This window comes from Chrysoperla carnea, chromosome X, assembly GCF_905475395.1.
Source record: "Chrysoperla carnea chromosome X, inChrCarn1.1, whole genome shotgun sequence".
NCBI lineage: Eukaryota > Metazoa > Arthropoda > Insecta > Neuroptera > Chrysopidae > Chrysoperla > Chrysoperla carnea.
In genome coordinates, this window is record NC_058342.1 from 23,184,309 (window position 1) to 23,208,493 (window position 24,185).

A 24,185-nucleotide genomic window follows, 5' to 3' on the forward strand; every position below is an offset into this window, starting at 1 on the left:
AAACTGCGTCTTGAAATTTAATTTTATGGGAATATTTTGAGAAACGTTTTATACTTTATCCAAGCTGTGTAATAAAAAGTTTTTCAGTACCTAGAACACTGAATTGAGAATAAAAATTGGAAAATAACAAAATTTTCTTCAAAAAGACTTCTTTATTATTGAAATTTGAAGAAAAAGAATCTTTAAAAATTTAAATAAAAGGGAAAACTGCAATCAGATAATTGGATCTATTTCAATTTAATAGAGATCCTTGAAAATTCGTTATACATTTTCCCCCAGTTTTTTCATACAAAATTCGAATCTAAAAACAAGACAAATTTAGAAATGAAAAAATGAAATATTTTGATCCAAACCTAAATTTTAACGTAACTTCTTTTTGAGAATCGTAATTTTTTATTAACTGGTGTACAAACGAATTTGTTTCAAATTCGTTTAGAACGTACAAAAAGAAACAACAAAAAATCAAATATGTACAGTTCAAGAAACAAAAATATTTTTGTTAATTTTTATTTATGTAAACGATATAAATCGACATCGAAAAAAAATCACAAAGCTGGCGAGTGTTTTATAACATGGTAACGCTATGTTGAGCAGAAAAAAAAGGTCACATCAAAAATAATGGCTACAGTTTCAATTTCGTTTTGTAAACATGATTGATCTACAAAACATCGAAAATATTGTACGTTATACGGATTGTATTTTTTAAAACTGGATATACGCTTTAAAAATAGTTGAAGAAGGAATGCTAATTTTCAATAACTTGTTAAAAAACATAGACTAACAAACATTTTACTAGAAGATAAGATTTACATTCGTACTTCCTATAAACAGTTTTTAAAAATACAATCTGTAATCATGTCCCAGAATTTAGTTTTCTTGTATAAATGTTTTTAGTTTAGAAAGGGAAACCGATAAAATGTATTTTTTATAAAACTTGTTTGTGATAGAAAAAAAATTTGACGCCATATTTACATCCAAAGTTTATATTAGACTCGATTTGTCAAAGCTGGAATCAGTAAGTCGGAAATTTTGATTTTAAGTTCCATGAATCAAGGCTTTATTCTGGTCATTAATAAAGCTTTGAAACTTATATTGAGCTCGCGACAGTGAAAAACTTGAAACTTTTTGCGTTTATTTGATGTGAATGGATTTTAGATAAGTTTGAATTTCGTGATTATCTAGCCCTGGAAAATAAAGTCGCAATTTGGGGGTAGGTTGGATTCTAAACATAGTAACACCCATATAACAAGGACGTGAAACTCCTATGCGCCCGTGGCTGCCTATCAGGGCGGAGTCTAGTCATCGGTCGTTGCATACTTTGTACCGCGCATCAGGCTGTTTTTCTCTTGAACGAGAGAGAAAGCGATGTTTACACAATTTAAATTGTTTTCAATCACTTTCAATTGATTGAGGAGAAAAAGTTATTGAAAATCATGGAACAAAAAAAAATTAACCAGGGATAGTCCGTTTCCTACACTTTCTGGATGTACGCCAAAAACTTGGCATGTATATAAAATATTGACACAGCATATTAAATTTTATTATAAAATAGATATCTTTTCTCTTTTCATTCAATGAAAAAATCAGCTAGCAAGTATGGTTTGCATTTTTTTTACTCGTGGCGCTGACATCTTAGCGTTAAAATCTGGTACTCTCTACAATTTAGTATACCCTTCGTATAGAAAACCGTGAACTAAGTTATGGGACATTGTTTAGCGTACATTTTGCCTGTACCTACTCAAAACAAAATGGTGTCGATTTATGTTAAAAAAAAAAAGAAAAATTATATTTAAAAAAATTTTATCAATTATATATATTTTGCTCTGTACATTGAAAAAGGAAAAAACAATTGATTTTGAACAGTAAACGATTGATTCTAAAAAAATAAAAGAAAATCATTTAAAACATTTAAATGAAAATACTAAAATAAAAAACAAAAAAACCTACCAATTACAGATTTCTTAAAATCTAACTTATTATATTTTATATTACAATAAAAACAGAACTAAAAACTTTACAAAATGTGTTCCTAATTTTATTTTTATTTTTTATCCTTCATTTTTTTTTTTGTTATTAATTATTTGTAAGTACAAATTTTTATTTAAAATGTGTTTGTGTCGTTTAATTTGTTCCTACATCCAGTCTAAGGCTAACCAAGAACGGCAGAATCGTATGGGTTCGAGTGGAGAATCTCTCTCGAGAAGTAGAGGCGTAAGGCGTGAACGTAACTGTCAATTCATAGACAAGTGCACGAAATATAGATACAACGAGTCCGAACGTAATTGTCTCAATTTTGGGGACAGATAATAATAGCATCGGTACGTCCTAAATTCTTACGCAGCGCCAGTGGTAGAATAGAGAACTGTGCTCTGGGTTAATTATCGTGTACAAGTATCGGTACGCCCTGAATTCTTGCGCAGCCAGTAGCAGAAAAGAGAACTATGGTCTGGGTTTATTATTGTGTACATGAATAGCATGGAAAAACCTAATCGTTCGGATTTCTTGTATCTGTACTTCGTGGACAAGTGAATGGATTGAACTGTCAACTCTATTGTAATTTTAATCTACTTCAATAGATGTCACCACTAACACTGCAAAACAAGTGTTTGACAAGATTTTCGTTTAGTTTTTTTTTTGTCCTCTAAACTGTTTTTATTTAGTCCAGCAACTTTTGTTGCGGGAAATCCTTGCCTGTCAAAATTGGGGATGTCTCATATCACGCGAAAAATATGTTGAATTGGTCGCACGCACATCACTTTCGTTTGTTTATGTATAATTTTTTTAATGAAAATTGTCGTCGTTTGCCTATAAGGGGCCTTGCAAAATGTACTTTGCCCACATGAAATTTAGCTTTTGCCCCACTGCTCTCGAGTGGTAACTGTAATTTTGACTTTAACTCTAGCCGATGATCGAAAAATTAAAAAAAAAAAAAACAGATATAAAGTATAGGTAAGTATGAAAGACGGGTTTAGGCTTAGTTCCGTGAGGTTTGGGCCAGGGCAACAATATTTAAGGGTCACTCGGGCCCATTACTGATGCCATGGGCCTCGGGCGCTATTACTATCCAATCTGCCACTGAAGATTAAGTAGGTGAGTATAAATTAATTAAATTACACTTGAAAGAGGAGCATTTTCTGTCCACGTATCCTTGATTTGGTACAATATGACTGCCTTGAGTTGTCATGTTTCCTGAAATTCATTATTGTTTTTATAACACGTTTGAAAAATTTGTTGTTTTCGATTTCAGTAAAAAGATTAAACTTGACCCAAAAATAACGAAAATCAGGTCCATTGAATTTCAAGATAATACGATATCAAATCTTCGGATTTTAAAATTTTGGTAAAACGGATTTTCAGTTTCAATGCCGTAGTGGTGGCACCTTGAAAACCATTAATCTGATCGTATTTCAACTGTCAGGATCACTTTCGGCACTATCAAATAAGTCTAAAACGAAATGTTTGTCACAATTTTTTAAGGAATACGCCTTAAAATTCCGAAAAAAACAAAACAATCTCTTGTTTCCGATTTTAGTAAAAATGATGTACTAGGGTAATTTTGACCCGGAAATTACGAAAATCTAGTCCATTTAAATGTCCGAACTTTGTGGTTCAAAATATTCCGTTCTCAATTTACAATATTTTTAGTTTCGGTGCCATGGGGCTGATATCTTGAAAACCATAAATATAATCGCATTTTAACTGGCGGGATCGCTTTCGGTGCACTTAAATTAGTCTAAAACGAAGTTTTTGTCACAATTAGAGAATAAATATTTTTCTCGAATTTTTACGATTTTCTTTGAAAAATTCCGAAAAAAAGAAACAATTTTTTTGTTCCTGATTTTAGTAAAAATTATTTTTTAGGCTAATTTTTTTTTAAAAAGGTGACTTTTGTATTTCGAGATAATCGGTCCTAAATCATAAGATTTTTCGTACCATGGCCATAGTACACGGATCTAGATGTCCATAGATATATATTAACGAAGTGTGTCGCAAGTAATAAATAAAGACAAGTTAATGTTGACACAAATAAAAAAAAAATTCGATGAGTTGAAAAAATTGCAAGAGTGTCTAGAGCTGGTATAGTCCAATTGGCTAAGGTGCTTGGCGTGAATCCAAGTAGTCCTGGCGCGACTGTATTTTTTTCAATTCTCTTTAAATAAAATAACTCGATAAAATATTTGCCTATGTTTACGCTGTTTGTATCATAATAAAATCCTCAATTATGGTCGAGAGACTTTAACGTTAAATAAATATTGTATACATTATTAAAATAAACAACACAAATAATAAATCAAGTAGTTTGTCGTTTCTATGCTAACTGCCTGAAATAAAACTCATGCACGAAGCGAATACGAGTCAATTGTATCATGTATAGCAGCCTTTAAAAATTTAGTTCAGTGAGTCTAACACGTTTTGTGCCAGTCTTACCAAAATAATAAATAAAAGCAAACAAATGAATGAAACTTTGTGATTAATAAATATTTTGTCTATTAAATTTTTCTCCAATACGAATTAAATTTTTTTTTAATTAAACAAGTGCTTTCATTGAATTTTAAAATAAATAATTTTTAAAATACAAGTCAAAATATAAAAATAAAAGAGAAACAAGTGAACAAAAAACAAAAGAACCACACACAAATCATGAATTCTACACGACAAAAAAAAAGTGGACAAAATGTCAAAATGACAAATTTGAATGGTGTTATACGTTCGAATGAAAGTGAAGACAATTTTAGGAATATGTCAACTGAGGAGCAATTACTTTCAAATAACAAGAAAAATAAAAAGAAAACGGTATGTGAAAATATGTGGGATTTTTATTTGGGTAATGCGATAAACTTCAAAGTTTTTTAAATTCAGCCCTGTCTTGGATGAAGCTTTTAGATATTTAACGTTTTTACCAATTTCATTTCGTTTCGGAGATCTTAAGAATTTCTAACATTTAAAAACAAAAACTTTTTTTAGAAATGTCATTCATCAATAATAGGGCGGAAATCTCAAAAAACCCAACTTTATCGAATGGAATTCCCATTCAACAAGGAAATTCTAAGAAATCCGATTTCAATATTACAAGAAACTACTCACAAGTAATATTGACTTTACGCGAGTTATGTATTTTATTTAAAAAAACAATTTTTCGAATAAATTTCGTTAATACTTGCCTTTCTGATTAAAAATAATGGGGCGAAAATCCAATAAATCAATTTTATTAATACGAACATAATGTTGAAACTATTTGGGATTTACACCCGGATTGTTATTAAATAGTTACTAAATTATTAATATTAATAATTGAATATTTAAAAAAATTTCTTTGTTATACAAGGTGGGCGTTTTCCCCTCTAATATTCGATGGGAATTACTCATAAAACATTTCTTTGAAATTTGTCGCATACTATTTAAACACGATTATTCATCATTTAAGGCTGGATTTTAGCTAACTGCCATCTTAATATTGGCCGTATTTAGACTCCTCATGGTCTTAAACCCAAAATCCGGCCCTGAAATTTGTATAGATTAAATTGTGTTTTGTAACTAGTTGAAATATTTAAATAAAATCAAATTAATTTTCCCTACAGCGAATCCAAAATAAATCCGAATGTGTTGGAACAAATGATTGTACACATTGTTTAGATGAAAGGTACAGTATGTTCTAAGATCTTTCGTTTGCCAGAAGCTACAACGTGATATATAAATTGCAAAAATTAAATATATATGGTAGGAATAATCATTTATTTGAAAAAATTGTGTGTGAAAGTTTCGACGCACGACCGGAGTTTACCCTTTAAGTGATTTATATTATGCAGTGCCCATCAGATTATTATCAGTTAGAAACAATAGATGCTTTGTCTGAAAAATTATGCAGGCAATACGTACTATGCAGTATTATTTATATATGGTAACCCGAAAAAACCGGAAGACGTACGATGTACGTTGGCTGAGTTGCTATGTAGTCATTCTCTATCGGTGGGTAACAACTACACTATATGCTGTGTCCGTCGGGTTATTGTCAGTTATTCACTCGCATTACGAAAAAGTGAAAGGAGCGCACGATAGGTTGCGCATCAAATCCGTAACGAGGTCATTCGATCACTAGTTTTTACTCTTCATACTTTTTTCATACCGGGTGCCTTGTATGAAAATCTATTCTTAAGGAGTAAACTTCAAAAGCTATTAAATTTCCGCTTAAGCGATTTTTCTAAAAAAGTGCTCCTAGAACGTCAGATAAAAACCAAATTAAAGGATTTTTTTTGGTAGATTAAAGTTACGAATTTTCATTATCAATAAAAGTTATTTTTCGTTCCTAAAAACGAATAAAAGGGTTAATTAAAAGTAGGATGTAAATTAATTGAATTTATGCTATGAGTGCATCCATCCTCTGATTCACAGATGGACCATGCCTCTAAGCACGGGTCTGCGTGTTTTTATCCTTACGTGCAAATATATGAAATTTTCGTTAATTAAAGAAAAATTGTTAATTTTTCAACATCCCCGTTAACGGATTCGTAATTTGCGTAAAAAATGCTTTAATTTTTTTTTTCCTGATCTCTAGGAACATTTTTGAGAAAAGTTGCAAAAGCATTTGACCAAAAAACTGAAAAAGGCGAGAAATTGCTTTTTAATATGTAGCAAAAAAATAATTACTCCTTCCTTTTGTTAGAAATTCATGATAGTCATAAAAAATCAACGTTGTAGCTTTCAGTGGAGGAGAGGCTTCATAATTTAATTTGAACACGTTTCGATGATAAATATATTTTTAGGGAAATTAATTTAGTCTACTTAGCAGAAAATCAATTATTATGGTCTGAGTTGCGGGGACATGTTTTGTATATGTATAAAATTGGTAGGGATCAAAATCTAGGACCTACAATTGTGGATCGAGTGAGATATTTAGTTGATGCGTAAGTTATCAACCACTGAAATTCTTTAATTCGAGTCAAGGTTTTTTTCGTTGGTATTCTGACCAGCAAAGATCTCTACATGTATAATGTGTTACATATGCACGTTATTTTTGTTCCATGTCCATGTTATGAAAGTTGTCGAAGTGCTTGAAAAGGTGATAGTCGAGTGGCAAGAGGTCTGAGGAGTATGGTGAGTGAGGCAGGACTTCGACGCTTAATTCGTTTAATTACGGACGGTGATTCGTGAAACGCGCGGACGGGCGTTTTAGTGGAGCAGAATCATACCGTTGTTGACCAGCACCGGCTGTAGCTAACTTAATTTTCGGTACATTTCGTCGATTTCCTCACAATAAGGCTTTGCTGTGATGATTTGGCCCGATTGCATAAAGTTATAGTTAATCTTTTTAAACCATCAAAAATAGCATGGGAGCTGACGCACAGTTTGTGATAGATCAGTCTTCACCAGGGTCCTCAAATCCTCGCGTTGGATTACTCTAGGTCTGCCACTTCGGGCATCATCTTCGAAGCTAAAATCCAGAACGAAATTTCGCAAATCAACGTCGATTCATTAACATTATCATTGTTTGAGACTGTTTCAGTAGCGCTTTGATTTAATTTGAATTCGAACAGAAAAATTGGCCGAAAATTGCTTAACGATATCATTTAGTAATAAGCCGAAAAGAGGCAACAAATATTTGATATTATCAAGGTCGAACGACACAGTATAATAAATATTTATTGGAATATGGAGCTATAAAATACATGATATTAAAACGGATAAAACTTTTGAAACAACCTAATAACATCGAAAATGGAACATCCATTATTTAAAAAAAATCACCAGTACACTTTACAGGGCTCAGAGAGTCAAGTTAAACATCAAAAAATACCTCTTACGAGGTCTAAAATTTTGCAAGGAAAAATCATCCTTAATCGAGGATTTGTAAGCTAGATTACGAACCAAAAACTATCCAAAAAAATCTCTCCCCGTAATATCTGTAGTCAGAATACCAAAAAAAAAACCTAAAAGGCACGAATTAACGAATTTTAGGCTTTCATATCTAAAATTAGGTCTTGTAAAGTTTTGATTTTTTTTAGATTATGTTCAAAAGATACGCATCAATTGTTTATAAGGCTTGAACTTTTGGCTAAGGAAGTTGTTAGAGACTGTTTAGAGAGTGTCGAACGTATTTTTTTAAATGAAATACGTAATACAACAATTGCGTACAATTATTTGGAAAGTAAGTTTCAACAGAACCAAAAGTTTAATTTCAAGGTCCAATTTTTAGCTCATAGAGAGCCTAATAAAATAATTTTCCTATTTCAGATATAATAACGGATTGCGATAATTTTTTGTTTGCGGCTAGAAAAATGTTACCAATGTTAAAGAATTTAGAAACACATTTGAAAAAATTTAATATATGTTGGATATTATTACATCAGAATTTATTTCGTATACATTATTTAGAAGATCGTCGATGTCAAATACGAGCGAAAAAAGCAAAATTACTTTTACTATCAGATATGGAAATACCTGCATTTACGGAAACAATTCTAAAATTTTCACAATTTAATGAAGCATTTGGTGCTCTATCAAAACAATGGGACGAATCTATGATGAAAATACAAAAATTTAGGTATGTTAATTATTTTCATATATAATTTTTCTCTGTCACGAATTCGAATCGCCCCGAATAATAAATAATAATAATAATACAAAAAGGGATTCCGCAAATGAGTTCCTTGAGAACAATCTATCACCCGAAAGAGAGACGTCTCCTGATAAGAGGTGCTACTTTAAGCAGATGAAGTTATAGGATTCTGCTCTAACGATTGTATCCGAGATTTCGGACCCAAACATTGTATACCTGACACCCTGCAGAGATCTGCAGGTGCAAATAAAATGCATGAAAATTTCTTCGTCCTCAATGCAGGCCCTACACTGGGATCATCAGATATCCTCATGTTAAAAAGGTGGTAGTTAAATCGATAGTGTCCTGTTAAAAATCTTACCAACTGTGTTCTTGTGTACAACCTAACTGTGGTTAAACAAAGTTTGTCCTTCAGTAATCAAGATGGGCTTGTCGAAGCCATTCCTTGATGCGGTAAATTACAGAGCATCTTGTTATGGGAATGATAGATAAGCTCAGGTGGAAAGAGCGTTTGAGACGACCTATCTCGTGCTAACGGGTCTGCTGCTTCATTTCCTTTAATGTCAGAGTGGCCTAGTGCCCAGATCCGCCTGATATGTGTAATATTCAGTGCTATTTCCCCCCAAAATATAGGCTTATATTTAAACCTTAGAACAAAATTTATAGGGTTTTGGAGATTTCTGTTATTAGGGAAGGAGCTCCGCTGCTCCCGAGTTTCTTTTTAATACAGACTATAATCTTTTCTAGCCTAATTTCCGACCTTTTTTTTATAGGGAATCAAAACAAGTTTACAAAAATTGTCAACATTTATTAAACGATACTTGGCAAAATTTTAATGTGAATAAAAAATCAAATAAATTTCTACAAGACAATCGAAATTCGTAAGTACTTCATTTTTCTTTAGGCATCAACAACAGTTGATATTAAGTTAGATCGCGATCAGAGCCCGGATCTATTTTTCTTAAAAAAATAGGTTCTCGTATCGAAAATAATTTATGAAAGAAATATTTCATTTTCTTCAATTTTAAAATTCAATCTACTGAGATATAATTTATTTTCCGAAATCTAATTTTTAGAACCACTTCTATCGATAATACGATTGACTTTTATGAAAACTATTAAATATTTTTTTAGGCAAGATCTTATTAGCAATAAAAAAATGAATATTGATTCGAAAATCAATAATAAAACAATTCAGCTAAACCAAAATTCCAATATTTTTGAGAATAATACTACATTAACGAAATCACAAGCAAAAAAAGCTCGTCGTAAAATGAAAGGTGATCATAGTCGACAACCATCGGCGGATTTAATGCCTCCACCAGCTCCGCCTCGAGTCACAGATGCAGATTGTCAAACTCATCAGAAGTAAGTAATTTTTAAAATGTTATTCTGTCAAATTTTGACATTTTTATGGGGGTGGGGGGGTAAGGTTTGTTGATTCAACATTCGACGACTTTTAGGTGACTGCACCCGGCACACTGGATAGTGTACACACATACTCTATTATAGAGTAGTCATTTTTCATTCGCAGCCAAAGCAGAATAATGTGATCATACATGGTGATACAAATAATATGATCAAAAATGATTCAAGCAAAAAATATTGTGTGTGCAGCGAGCGCACATCTTACACAGACATTAAACTTGACCTAGGTTTTCAAGCTCAATGAAAAGCTCACTCTACTCCATAACTGGTAATTGATAGATGAACACTTTAAAATAGAAAGTTGTAATTGATTAAAAAAGTAACATTGTTTGTTCGAAACATTTCCCCGCAAACCGTATAGTTGAAGCAGAAACAGACTGAAAAGTTTTACCCAAATTTGTTTTTTCTTATCAAAATTGTTATTTCGTATAATTTTTTCTGCGAAATCTAGGCACTTTTCGAAAAAAATTTTCCAATAAATCCATTAAAAGTGGTTTTTTTTCTATAGGGATCATTTTTGTTCAAATTGAATGAACCAATGCACAAAAAAAAATTTTTACTATCAATTTCTGTCTAAACTATTCGGTTTACAAAAAAGCGTTTCAAACAATAAATTTTTGCGTATTTATAAAGAACAACTTTGTAATTTAAAGCGTTCATCTTATGTTTTGAGTTATAAACCAGAGTAAGATTTCAATTGAGCAGGAAAACTTAAATCGAATTCGATGCCGGTATAAGATATGTCCCTTTGAAACTAACATTTTTCGTTTCTTAACACTATTTTTCTTTCCTAGAAATCCTAAATCTAAAATCCATGATCCTAAATCCATATCTAGAATGTGATAAATTAATGTTTTGTGTATTAATGAAGATATTTTTCCAAGTTGTGCAAGCACTCAAACAAACAATCATTCTGAGTATTTGGATCCGGGTGAATTTATGCCAAAAACAATTGCCGGTGAAAGTACAATACGTGAAAAATCAAAAAAGAAACTTTTACCACCTCCGCCAGCGTCACCAACACCACCCACATCACCGTTAAAAAAATTTGCACCTTCAATGAGCGTTGATAATCGTGACGTCGATGCGCTAGTTGCGTTCGTAGAAGGTTTAAACATCAACGAAAAGAATATTGATATTATTGAGTGTGAGAATAAACGACGTCGTAAGAAACAGAAAAAAGAAAAACAACGTTTGAAAAAGATGCAAAGTTTATTGGAAGAGGATCAAGTTGCGCAGTTAATAAAACGTTCACCAGGTGTTACTATTACGATGGTACGATCCAATGGGAATAATTCACCCAATAACAATGGTAAGTATATTTTTATATTTTAAAGCAACTGTCATCAAACTAGTCATGGGCCAAACTCGACCCTCCAAAAGTTTTGAAGAAAACAATTCCCATTAATTTGAAAGGCAGAAAAGTCGACTTTCATCGGTTTATTCAAGGTCAAGAGACTACAAACCTTTTTTAAAGATTGAGTCCGTTTGTTCAATCATCTAGACCTCGTCTTTTCGTTTTGAGGAACAAATACATTCCAAGAAACCAGAAAAACAATATTCCTATTAACTTGACAGACAGAAAAGTCGAATTTCACCGGTATATTCAAATTGAAGAGACTCCAGACCTTTCTTAAAGGTCGAATTCGTCTGTCCAATCATCTGGACCTCTTCTGTTCATTTCGAGAAACCAGTATTTACCAAGAAAAGCAGAAGTAAAAATTTCCATTAACTTTAATGGCAGAAAAATCGAATTCCACAGGTTTATTCAATGTCAAGAGACTTCAAACCTTTCTTAAAGGTCGAGTTCGTCTGTCCAATCATCTGGGTCTCTGATGTTCATTTCGAGAAACAAGTACATTTTCGAAAACCAAAAGAGAAAAATTTCCATTATTTTACTACTCTGGCTGGTAGATCTACCAGCCGCTGGTATCTCCAGGGTAATTTTAATAGTATTATATTTAGTTCAAACTTTTTGTCACTTAACTTCCCCATTGTAATTTTTAACAATATTGTTCCTTACCGACGCCATATTGACAAATAACTAGGCTAGGCAAGTAATTAAACGTTATAGATCCAAGTCATTAGTCTAACTGTTTGATTGAATGGCTGAATATTGCTCAGGCCGCTGGTTGAACGGTGCTGTTTAGTAAAAAAAAAATAGGCTGTTAATTAAACGTACGCATTCAAAACTATGATCAGAATTCTTAAACAATTAACTTTCGGTGGTCGTTGTTGTTATTTTCATTTGTTTTTTTGTTTAATTCACAGCTCGAAATATTCCACAACCAAAACCACCAATTCCAACAATTCAACAACAACCTCAACAAACTCCAAGAAATATTCCAACCACTCCAACATCAAATAGCAATAATACGAACAATGAAACAAAAGATACAGTATTAAAAAATACCAACAATACGAACGGAACGGGAGGTAATGTTGTTGTTGAAAATAGTGGTTCCAGAATGGTAACAATACGACGAATAACCGAGGCAAATACCGACGAACCAACTGTAACAATTACGTTAAAAGGTCCGACACCCGATCAGGATCAAGTATTGTATCGTATTATTAATGGTCAAGCGAATTACGGACATCTAGCGGAGAATGTATTTAATAAGAAAAGTGTAAATAATAGTAATAATAACAATATAGAAAAACCTGAACCGAGTGTGACACCATTAGTGCAATTAACGAAAAAACAAAAGAAAAAAATGAAACGTAATAATGAATTATCTATTGAAAGTGTTCCATCTGTTGGACAAAATTTTAACTATAATGACACAAAACATGACACAGACATGATTCATGTTACGAAATCAACGATCATGGAGACGCATAACAATAGTACGATGAATGATACTACAAAAAGTAGTAAAAAATCGAAAAAATCTTGTAATATAGAATTGAGTAGCAATGAATTGAATTCGAAAAGCAATAATTTAGTGAAAAATAAAAAGAAAAATGGTCCTAATATAGAAAATATTGTTTCATCTTGTGATAATACGTAAGTTTAATTATTATTTTCTTCTTGATTTTACCGTTTCGAATAGGGTGTCGATTTAGAAAATCTGCAAATGCTAGAGAATTTTGAGATTCTGAAAGAGTCAGGAAAAATGATTACGATAATTGTATGTCAGCTCCGACAAATGAATGGAGTTTGCATCTTAAGTGTTGTATAGCGTGTGCGTGTCCATATTGTCAGCTTCAAGCAATAAATGCTTTGTCTGTTATACGTACTTTGTAGTATAATTTACATATTGCAACCCGAAAAAATACGAAGAAGTACGATGTACGTAGGTTGAGTAGCTACTTAATCACTCTGTGTCGGTGGATAACAACTACATTGTGTGCTGTGTCCATCGGTTTTAAACAATAGATCAAGAACATATATTTTAAGGCCGTAAAACTAGAGTGGAGAGGGTAGCAGGAAAAAAGACGTCCATCTGGGCGTTTGTTTTCAATAAATTGAACAATTTCAAAAGTTTTCAATCACTTAGACAGCCTGATGCGCAATAACCCTAATTTGGTATGACTAAGGTTTTAATTTTTGGTTTATAGGTTTTTCTTGCCTTTCCTTTAATTGATACATTCTCAAATACAAATTACAACTTTTTATTTTGTTTTTCAGTAATTCCATTAAAACGAGTAAACCGATGAAGCAACAAAATTCAAAGCAAAAACAAAAGATTGTCGAAGTAAATCCAGTGGTATCAAAACAAATCGGCAAAACAAAACCAGACGTTCCAACAAAATCAGCAACAACCAATAAACCACCGTCTATAAATTCAGAATCCAGTAAAAAAACTAGCAAAACAACACCATCAAATCCACTTCCAAAACAAACTACGATCGCATCACGACCCACTACAACAACAAACACGGTACCAAACGCCAAACAAAAACCAGAACCAAAATCAATTTCCAAACATGTGGAACCAAAACCCACAATCATAAACAAAAGAGTATCGCAATCATCCTTAAATACAGCGCGTACTGCAGTTAGTTCGAATCAAATGGTTAGAGATCAGAAAAACGAGAGAGTTTATATATCGAATTCGAATACGCAGCAACATCAAACACAGAAATCTGTTCCCATTAACACACATCAAATGAATGGTACAGATATTTACCATGATACAAATTCAAATAATTATAAATTAATACCGGAAAATTTAAGATTACCTGCTGGTATTACGATCACAAAAGTACCACCCAATTGTAATACACGAAAAATGGCTTACGATACACAGAGAAAATTTAATACAAATCATTTGGATATTACACGTAAGTACACTATAATTCATATTAAACGATCCTATATATAATAGTTAAGGTTAAATAGCCACTACGATTCGTATAACATTTGTCAAACAAATCCAAAATTTGTATTTTCCTTTCGTGACCATGTTTTTCGATGTTATTTCTGCAAATATGAATTTTCTTATATTTTAAGGCTATACGATACGCACAGTTTGGCGTGTGGCATGCCCTTTGCATATTCCCAGAAATCAAGCCCCTTTTGTTTACTGGGATTTTGCGTAGGATTTGCGACAGGCTAAACTGTGAATAACCACAGCTAGGCCATTCGACTATGCTCGCCTGAAGCTTACTAGAGCACAGTTGAGAAATATGGCGAGACCTTTGACAGGACACTGTCGATTGAAAACTAACACCTTCATAACATGAGGATCTCTGATGATCCCACTTGTAAGGTGCCGATCAGTAATTACGTAAGCATGATCTTGACGATTTTTTACACCTCCCCCTACATCCACGTAAGCATACACAAGATTTCTCAAACACTACCTCCCCCTTTTTACGTAAGATTCAATCTCGTTTTTCCGAATTTTTAGAAAATGATCAGTTATACAAAAACTAAAACTCACAGCTTGGCGTAAATTAAAGATTTTTATTTATTTAACAGATAATTTAGGTTGTATTAAATTTCAACTAATAAAATCTTACATAAGAATGGGTTTCTCTCCCTCCCCCCTCATAAGGGCATGTATAGATTTTTAACCCCCCTCTTAAAAACGCTTACGTAATTAATGAACACCCTCTTAAGGCTAAGGCTCTATACATGTTTTTTGCACCTGCAGAAGCCTGCAGGGTGTCATGTATAGAATGTTTGGGTCCGAAACCTTGGATCCGTCAATTCTGGAAGAAATCCCGACGGAAAAGCTGTGTAGCGTCTGGCTTAGATATAATCCTGTGGCTTCATCTGTTTCATCAAAATAACATGCATCTCTTACCCGAAAACGTCTCGCCTTCGCGTGACAGGTTTTTCTCAAAGACGCCACAGAAAACCTCTTGTATGAGGTTTGTATGAGTACTACTACTGTCGTAATTTTTTAGTTTATACTTAATGAATATGCTAATAGTCGCCGTATAACATTACTTTCCTAAATTCGTTGTATAGAATTTCCCCTTTTAAATGAAAATTGGTAATAAACTGCGAACGTTACATTTCTTTCAATACCACCTCCCTCTTCCTGTAGCAATAGAGCACACTTAGCAATACCCTTTCCTAGTTTGTGTGACGTGTTTTATGAATGGCTTGCTATGCCCTTGATATATGATGTCTTGCTCAGGATAAGTTGTAATATACAGAATGAATTGTGCCAAAAATTAATTCTCTTCCGACGTGGGGAATTCTCCGTGCAAATTGTTTTAATATTAAAATAACACTGTATGTTAAATTTGGCAAACTATTTTCAATCCGTCGTTTATTCGTAATTTGTTTGGATTTTTCCCCTTTTCTCTATTTGCCTGCGTTCAAAAAGGGTCTTACTTCTAATTAAAATTTTAAAAAATATTACATTTAAATGGCTCTGTTCAAATTACTATCTGCACAATTTAATGGTTAGTGTTCAATCCTTGGTTCAATAGTTCAATATTCAACGTAATCCGGAAGTGTTTATCTGAGGAACGCGATTACTAAGGTCACTGATGGCACAATTCCGATTCGTCTCGACGGTACTACAAGTTCGCTAAGAATAACTCGGATCAGATCATTCTGTGGCCAGATAAATTGAATTGAAGAACCTATGACGAGTCGTTTAATTTACTGCCTAACGTTGATATTCTCGCCATCCCAAACAGTTTTTTCACTTGTTTGGATGGATCTTTAAAATGACTCATCAGTTGCTTTGTGGCTTGTCTCCACACGTGAATACTTCCCGTGGTTTAAAACCACCCTCAAATGCGAGTCTTATAAAGTAATAAAGCTTAATTAAAATGTTATAATTATTTTAGCTGAAACATCACGTGTCCATTTTGCTGGTACGGAACCCCAACACCAACAGCCACAGCGACCACCTCGAAATGATTTATCCGTGGATCTAATCATTGAGAAACAACAACAATTAGAATCCGATTTTGAGATACGTCCAGAGAATCGTCAGCCACCGATTGGTACGGGTGTACCAAGAGCATGTGATGCCCCAGCAAAATTTATCCGTGCACCAGATGGCCGAATAATCATACGTAGTCCAATGGCACGATCAACAACACCCCCATTGAATCCAATCACAATGATACGTCAAGATTTAGAAATGGGTGTTTCCCCACCAAATGTCCCTATACCACCATTTTGGTCACGCAATGATTGGTGGTTGCCAGGTTAATGTATTTAAATATTCTTTTTACAAAACACACTTTACAAAATTTTTAGAAATACACACACACCTATACATACTTATACTTTTTTTTTATCGGCAGCCATTTTGATTTGTATTCGAAACGAAACAAAATTTTTTTTTTAATAAAATTAATTTTTATTTTTTAATTTCTTAATTTTATTTTAATTTTTAATTAAAAATCTAGTTGTGTAAAACTCACAGACCTCTATATACAAGTATAATCAAACTCAATTAAGGAATCATATTAATAATTTTTCTCGATTTTTTAAGGATATTTTAAGGAAAATATTTTTATTTTACTATTAGTAATTCCTTAATATTAACTACAGCTGGGCTCAACTGTGCTAGCCTGAAACTAACTAAAGCACAAGGGTGGTGAAACTGCCACCTTCATAACATGGGGATCTCTGATGATCTCACTTATTGAGCCTGTATAGAAAACGATGAAACCTCCATAAATGTGATTTAAATCTGCAGAGCGTCAGGTTTAAAATGTTTGGGTTGAAACCTTAGATCCGTCAATCCAGGGGAAGTTGTGAGCTTCCTGCGTGGCGTCTGGCCTCGATATCTGCTTAAAATAGTATCTCTTATTCGAAGACGTCCTGCCTTCCGGTGACAGGTTGTTCTCAAGGAAGACACATAGGATATATTATTTATTATTTTTAATTCTCTAATATTTTCCCTTGTACAAAATACCAGGACTACGCCTGTGCATTCTAAAAACTTATTCAAAATATATTAAAATTAAACAAAAATTTGAAAAATATGACCCAAATTTAGTATTTTGATTAATTAAAATTGGATAAAATAGGCGTGTGCCAAAGTCATACTTCTTTAGACGTGTTATGAAAAAATTAAGCGAGTGAATTTTTAAGATGCGCGAGCACAAGGTGACACGAAAACTATATGTTGAAGTTAGTTATAATGTTTTAACACCATAAAGTTAGTCGATAAACGAAATGTCACTCATAATAGACAAGGATATATAGATAACAGATTAAGTGTCATCTAAGAATACAATAGATAGATTAACTGGAGTATATATTATTTATTTACATTATTTATAAATTATTATATTTGTTATTACCGAAGAAGTATAACTTCTCACGCGCGTACATAAATATACAAAACTTTTGTTTTTAGAATAAATTGGTCAAATTTTATCCGATTTGAATGAAATATCTCTTGTCGGATTTGAATGAAATTTATTCTATAATAATTATTCTTATACCAGCGTTGGGTAAATTCGAATTTTCTAAGATATCCTCAAACAGAAAAGGCAATATAATGCGATAAATGGTAACGATTGGTAATACACTCATTTAGTGAAAACTCATAAACGAGTTATTTTCTTGGCTGGCAAACCAAAGTGTGACGTCTTCAAAATAAATAAATAAAAATAAAAGATTAAAACACCTCTATACTTCCAGATTATAGCTGTATATAGAGGTCTAAAAACGAAAATTAGGAAAAGATTTTCGAAACATTGATTTTTGGTAACAGACATGCGTAAAAATTAAAACGCACTATGCTTTTTTGTTTTTTGTTATATATATATTTTTTAAAACGTATGTCTGGGATGGTAACATAATATTTTTTACAGGTACCGATAATGTATTTGCACCAAAAGATATTGACTTGGAAGATAATAGTATCGATGCCGAAGAACGTGAATTAGAAGCGTTTAAACGATTTTGTCAAGAGCCAGTTCCACCACAACGGCAGGAAGTAACCCACTTAAATGTTCAAAAAATTATTATCAAAAAGAATCATCCCAGTTAGCAAACTTACAAACATTTTATGTAGATAAATCATTTTTAGTACATAGGTCCTTTGCTGAAATAAACCCCGTCTTCCGGATGAAAGGGATTATTCATTTCCGGAAGAAAGCTTGGAATAGAGCACACGGTTTTTGTATGTAAATTCGATATCACTCAAAATTTCTGATACCATGGATTCTGGTAGTTTTTGATAAAGATTAAATCTACAGGGTGATTAATCTACGAGCTGTCAAGGTGAGGGAGGGGGGAGTAGAAACGATGTCTCATCTTCTCCGTGACAGTCCAGCTCTTGCTATGAAGAGAAAGACTCACTTGAGCCAGCTTTTCTTTGAAGAACTCACGAAGAACGACCTGAAGTCATTTGGCGTCAAAACAAAGTTTTTCGGTAGTATAACGGACCCCATGGTCTAAATGTATCCCACCCTAGAACAACCTAACCTAATCTAATAAAGGCACTAGAAATGTATGTATTCCTATCGTAATATTCACCTAAATGTGGGTCACGATCGGTCTGCAAAACGTGGATATGTCAGAGAATTTTGAGAAGTCGTGGAATTTCGGTATATATCGGGGAAAATGATAAAAAGATACTCTTGAGTGTTTCCAGGATTGAATTTTGAAAACCTGATTCTTCATCGATATATTAGAATTTATATGTCTTACATCAATTTTAACCTGAAAATCCCGTGCTTTCGGGTTCCATTTACCTTAGTGAATATAAATATATTATTTTTAAATTAAAAAATTTCATATTAGGAGACAGAAAAAAAATAAAAACAGAAAATTTCAAAAGGACAATTCGATCGTCACCCTGTTCCCGTCTCAAAAACTCATATTTTCAGGACTGTCTCGTAAAGAATTTTGATTTGTTCTTTCATAGTCTCAAAAATTTTTTAAGTAAAACCCAATTTACATATAAAAACTGCCAGGTTCTTTAATCCGTAATGTTAGCTTAGGTCCCGTACTATTTAAAAAAAAAGTTGATTTTTCTTTTCTATTTTTGATCAAAAATCGCGGAAAATGGTTTTGTTCTGACATTCCATTTTCACGTCATTTTGGAAATTCAAAAGTTAGAAAAATTGCATGTGGTCTCTTCAAAAATTGTTTCCTGTTAATCGACAATTTTTTTTTTAATATAAAAATTTAACCCAATAAACTGTCGATAGTAGTATGATAACTTTTTGACATTTGTAATACTTACAGCGTGTTTCAGGTAAAGGGAAATAATTAAATAATTCATCAATGATAAAACAGAATAGAGAAACATATGTTTTTTTTTTGCTCGCTTCATACTGAAACACCCTGTATATTTTTTAGTTGCTTTTATCTCAATTAACCAGCCAAGTATTTACGAACAATCACCATACCTTTAACTACTTCGGAATTCTCTCATATTGAATGCGTTTTGCAATACTCAAAATAGTATAACTTCTTAAACAATTTTACGAATTGATCATTCATTTGTCTTCAAGTCATCGACAACCCTACTATACACCTTTCGACTTCCGAGGAGCCTTGCCCCGCCCCCACCACATTATTATTTTTAGAAGCACCGCCGGAGACCAACGTCCCCTTCTTTAAGGTGAGTGGCATCACTTTGTAAGGAGAGTTTGATTTCGTCGATCTTAAAATTATGTTAAGTACATCGTCTCCGTAATAGACGGGACTCCGTGTGTACGCTCCCGTGTGATTCTAGTCCTTCACCAGTTCGCTGAGGTCTGACCTCTACTCAATTGTCTCCTTTTTGTTTTAAACATTTTTTCGAAATTCAAAAACATCTTCTCTCAAAATGTATTGATACAAGTTTTCCGGATCCAAAAGCTGGTTACTTAACTTTCTATAGGCTTTTGCAGGTTCAATCAACAGGAATAGAGTTGTTTTATTTTATGTTAGGCCTTAGAAACAAAGAGAATAAATAATATTATTTATTCTCTTTGGGAGGTCCAACATAAAATAAAGCAACTATACATACGATAATAGAGATTTTGGTCCTGGTGGGTGAAGAAGGTTGGTCGTCGATGGAAAAAATGTAACAGAGATGTATTCGAATTTTCCAAGAAAGTTCAAAAATTTCCAGAAGTTACTAAGATTGCCCAAGAATGATTTGAAATATTTCAGATTTTTCGAAATTTTTCGAGAATGATTTGAAATGTTCAAGGTTATACAACATTCTAGGATGGTCTGAAATTTTTAAGAATAAACTAGAATGTTCCGGAATATTTCAAATTTTTCTAGAACGATTTGGAAATGTTTGAGAATAATTGTTGTAAATATTGTTCAAGAAGTTATACTAAAAATTCTATATAATACTAAACCGTACTATTCGAAAACTCTAGGAAATTTGAAGAAACGTATTTTGAGAGATATTTATAGTATTTTAGAAGATGAATAATATTGAAAAATATTTGAAAAAAAAAAAAAAAAATCTTGAGAATTAAAAACATGTATTATACGTAATAAATTTTTTACACTTTTTCAAGGAACCTAGAAACTATTAAAAAAAAAAAAAAAACAAACCTATACTTAGTGAACTCAGGTGTCAAATATTGTGTTTATTTGTAAATAAAAAATAATAAACCCAGAGATACATTTTTTTATTGTACTTTAATAAAAATCCTTGATCCTGTAAAACTTTCGAAAATTGGGAATTTTTTCTCATCACAGTCATTTTTATTCATTGATTTTCTCGAATCATAAATAGTCCTAGCCAATAGTCATAGATGTGAATAATAATAGCAACAATAGGGGTACTGCAAATAAGTACCTAGCATTTTTCAAGAGGGGAAGTTTTTGAAGGTCTATGGTTAGCATGTGCGCTCTCACTTTTTGATGATTTCGATACCAAAGATTCTGCGCATCAAAAATACTCCTCTATCTTGAATCACATTAAAAGAAATAATTTTAAAACTTGTCGGAAATGTAACAGACCAACAAAAAAGTGTCATTAGCTCCTCTCCTTTTATATACCGCTATGTCTTAACAAAAGCACTGACAAAAAAAATGGGACATTGATACATGGTTCGCCGCCCCCGCCCTAGCACCTAGAAGTAAAAGTTCTCTATGTCCTTCTTGAGTACGACCCATTTTCTGAAGGCGAAATATCTCCAGGTGGAAAATCCTATCAAAGACAAGTGATACTACATGATCCTACCGACGCCAGAAAACTCATTATTCTAATTCTCTACCGGAATTATTCCCAAGAGTAATGAGTCCAAAATTACTGACCCGAAATTTTAGGCTTCTACAAGTATAATGAATATGTGTAGAGATTTCATCGTCCTCCATAAAAGCCCTACAAGTGGAATCATCGAGATTTTTGTGTACTTTATATAAGTCAAAGACATAAACATACAAATAGAATAAGTGCACGAAGAGGTTACATATAATTTGAGTTACTCACATAGAACAGAAAGGGCGGAGTTGGCTACATTCTAGACCGGATATCAAGAGGACCCGGGTTCGAGTCCGTTTCAACCAAATCCAGTCAAATAGCCTTGCGGTGGCCTTTTCGTAACCGCCCTCTGATTCGCTTTTTACACCAGAACGATACGATATTCAAATTAGCCGGGCTGTGTTATTCAGTGCCAGGTGGTTTAGTTTCTAGAACTATTGATAGAAAATCCTTATAGACTGTATTTTCACATGTGTGTGCGACGGTATATGGAATCAGTTTTGGCCTATCCAATTCGTTATAACAATCGATTCTTCGTCGCCACCTCAAAGTTCCACAAAATGGGGAGATAGTGAAATTAATCCTATTATATGACCGAATCTTAATACGATATTTTTGGTGTTTTTTGTTCGACCAATTTTGCCATAGTTAAAAATTTGGTTACATACCAAAACAACTCATTACATAAACGACTTCCGCGTTCACCCCACTAAAGGCATGACCTGTGCTAACTGGACCCCACTAAAGGCATGACCAACCCTTGAATCAGTGAGTGAATGCAATCACAGGTTACCACAAGGATCAAAAAACCTGTAGACCCATGCTAACTCGACTCCATTTTTTTACCGGAGTTGTAATGATCCACTTATTTGGATCAGAGTTATTAAATACCGAGTTATTTATGTCTGCTTCCACAAAAATTTAAGTAAATATCCTTCAAGTGCTTTAAAATAAAGGTTGCTCAGAACTGTCGAATTTACCTGAATATGAAACAAATAATCAAAAAATCTCTTTACTGAATTCTGTTGGATTTATGTTAATATCGGGAGTCGAGAGAAACTACACAATTTCTGAAGTCTTCCGATCAAATCTAAGGAGTTTGCAACCCTATTCGGCTTTATACGCAATGTCGCAATAACTGATTTTGATTATAATAATTTTTGTCAAACAATTTACATCAACTTGTAGTACCTACTTATAAATATGTCGATAAAAATTTATTAAAAATTTTATTTCCTCGAACTGCTTGTCACATATTTTATTAATTTGATATCAGTAGTATTGATTTTTTCACCGTGTTTATAAATTGTTTTGACGCGTAATAAGAGAGCTGAAATATATATTTCAGGAAAAAATATCTTATTAATAATTTTCAAATTCTGTAAGTGAAAACAATCGATCGAATCATCTAAGCTTAGTGTAATATTGAAGTGGGACAACAAACAACTAATAGCAGGTCCAGCTTTAGAAAAAAAATTTACCACACCGGTTATTCGGGAATAGTGAACAAATTATTCAGAAATATCTCAAATAAATAAGGTAATTAAAAACGTATTTTAAAACATGCAAATACATTCATCTGGGTTCTTTACACTGAACATAATACTGACATTTTCGCAGATATTTCGAACGCTCCCCAGGTTAAGCAGTTTTTCATAAAATATTTTTTTATTGCTTTAAATAACTTTCCACAAAATTTTCATTCAATATGGATTCATTCATAGAAAACTAGTAATTATCGCATAAATTACCGTTATGCAATGTTATGTAACTTTTTGTATACAGTGCCGACATCTATCCTGAACTAAACAAGTATTTAGAACACCAAAACAGTTTTAATCCGACCCTGAACGTAATTTTTATTAGCTGCAGTTTTATGAAAATTATCATATGTGATTAATGATAATTTTTATCCCGAATACGATAAAAATACCACAAATACAATAAAAACAGAGATATAAAGTTTTTTTCATCAATAAAAATTTTGAAAATAATTTTAATTCTTAGTACCATACACAAACACAATGTGGCGCTAGTATTATCTTGAAATTATTAACGAATTAATTTTAAAATTTCAGTCGATTTTCTTTTTGTTTTTTTATTAAAATAAAAATAAAATAAGATTTAAATTAAAGCGCCAAATAAAAATCCACACACTTTTCAGTTAAATTAAAAACTTTTATCAGTTTGAAATTTCAATAATTAAAGTCAGCTGTTCATACGCATTGAATCGCATTTCATTTAAAATTAGGTTGAGTTGAGGTCAAATTTTTCTTCAAAAAAATTTTCACGCAACTTATATGATATAATCATTAATAATAACTAATCACGTGAGCTTTTACTTCATTTGTTTTTAATTTCTTTGTTGTTCGAGTGTTCGAACATAAACAATGATTAAATTTTTTTTTTAAATATTAAATGAAAATTTTTTTTGTGGATACTTTCTATCTCTATTTTCCATGTGACGTCAAAGCTCACACCTTAATTACCTAAGTAAGAAAAAAAAGCAATTGTAAAAGACAAATTAAATCTTGAATTAATTAAACTTTTTTAGAGGGATTCATTTTAAATGGATCAGATTCACACAAAAATTAAACTTGTAG

At 32.4% G+C, this 24,185-nt stretch overlaps 1 protein-coding gene across 1 annotated transcript; it reads left to right on the forward strand.

Moving 5' to 3' along the window:
• The first annotated feature begins 4,587 nt into the window (after window positions 1-4,587).
• Window positions 4,588-19,370, forward strand: LOC123302472 (GATA zinc finger domain-containing protein 14-like). Its single transcript, XM_044885395.1, has 12 exons — window positions 4,588-4,794; window positions 5,580-5,641; window positions 6,762-6,902; window positions 8,001-8,143; window positions 8,230-8,539; window positions 9,328-9,435; window positions 9,689-9,922; window positions 10,867-11,294; window positions 12,254-12,992; window positions 13,617-14,272; window positions 16,244-16,609; window positions 18,233-19,370. The coding sequence occupies exons 1-12, from the start codon at window positions 4,642-4,644 to the stop codon at window positions 18,409-18,411; spliced, it is 3,519 nt and encodes a 1,172-aa protein (XP_044741330.1). The 5' UTR covers window positions 4,588-4,641; the 3' UTR covers window positions 18,412-19,370.
• Window positions 19,371-24,185: the final 4,815 nt, after the last annotated feature.

Coding starts and splice junctions, on each gene's coding strand:
- LOC123302472 (XM_044885395.1), top strand. CDS start 4,642: ATGAATTCTACACGACAAAAAAAAAGTGGACAAAATGTCAAAATGACA. Junction 9,923..10,866: donor GATTGTCAAACTCATCAGAA/GTAAGTAATTTT, acceptor TATTTTTCCAAG/TTGTGCAAGCACTCAAACAA. Junction 12,993..13,616: donor GTTTCATCTTGTGATAATAC/GTAAGTTTAATT, acceptor TTTGTTTTTCAG/TAATTCCATTAAAACGAGTA.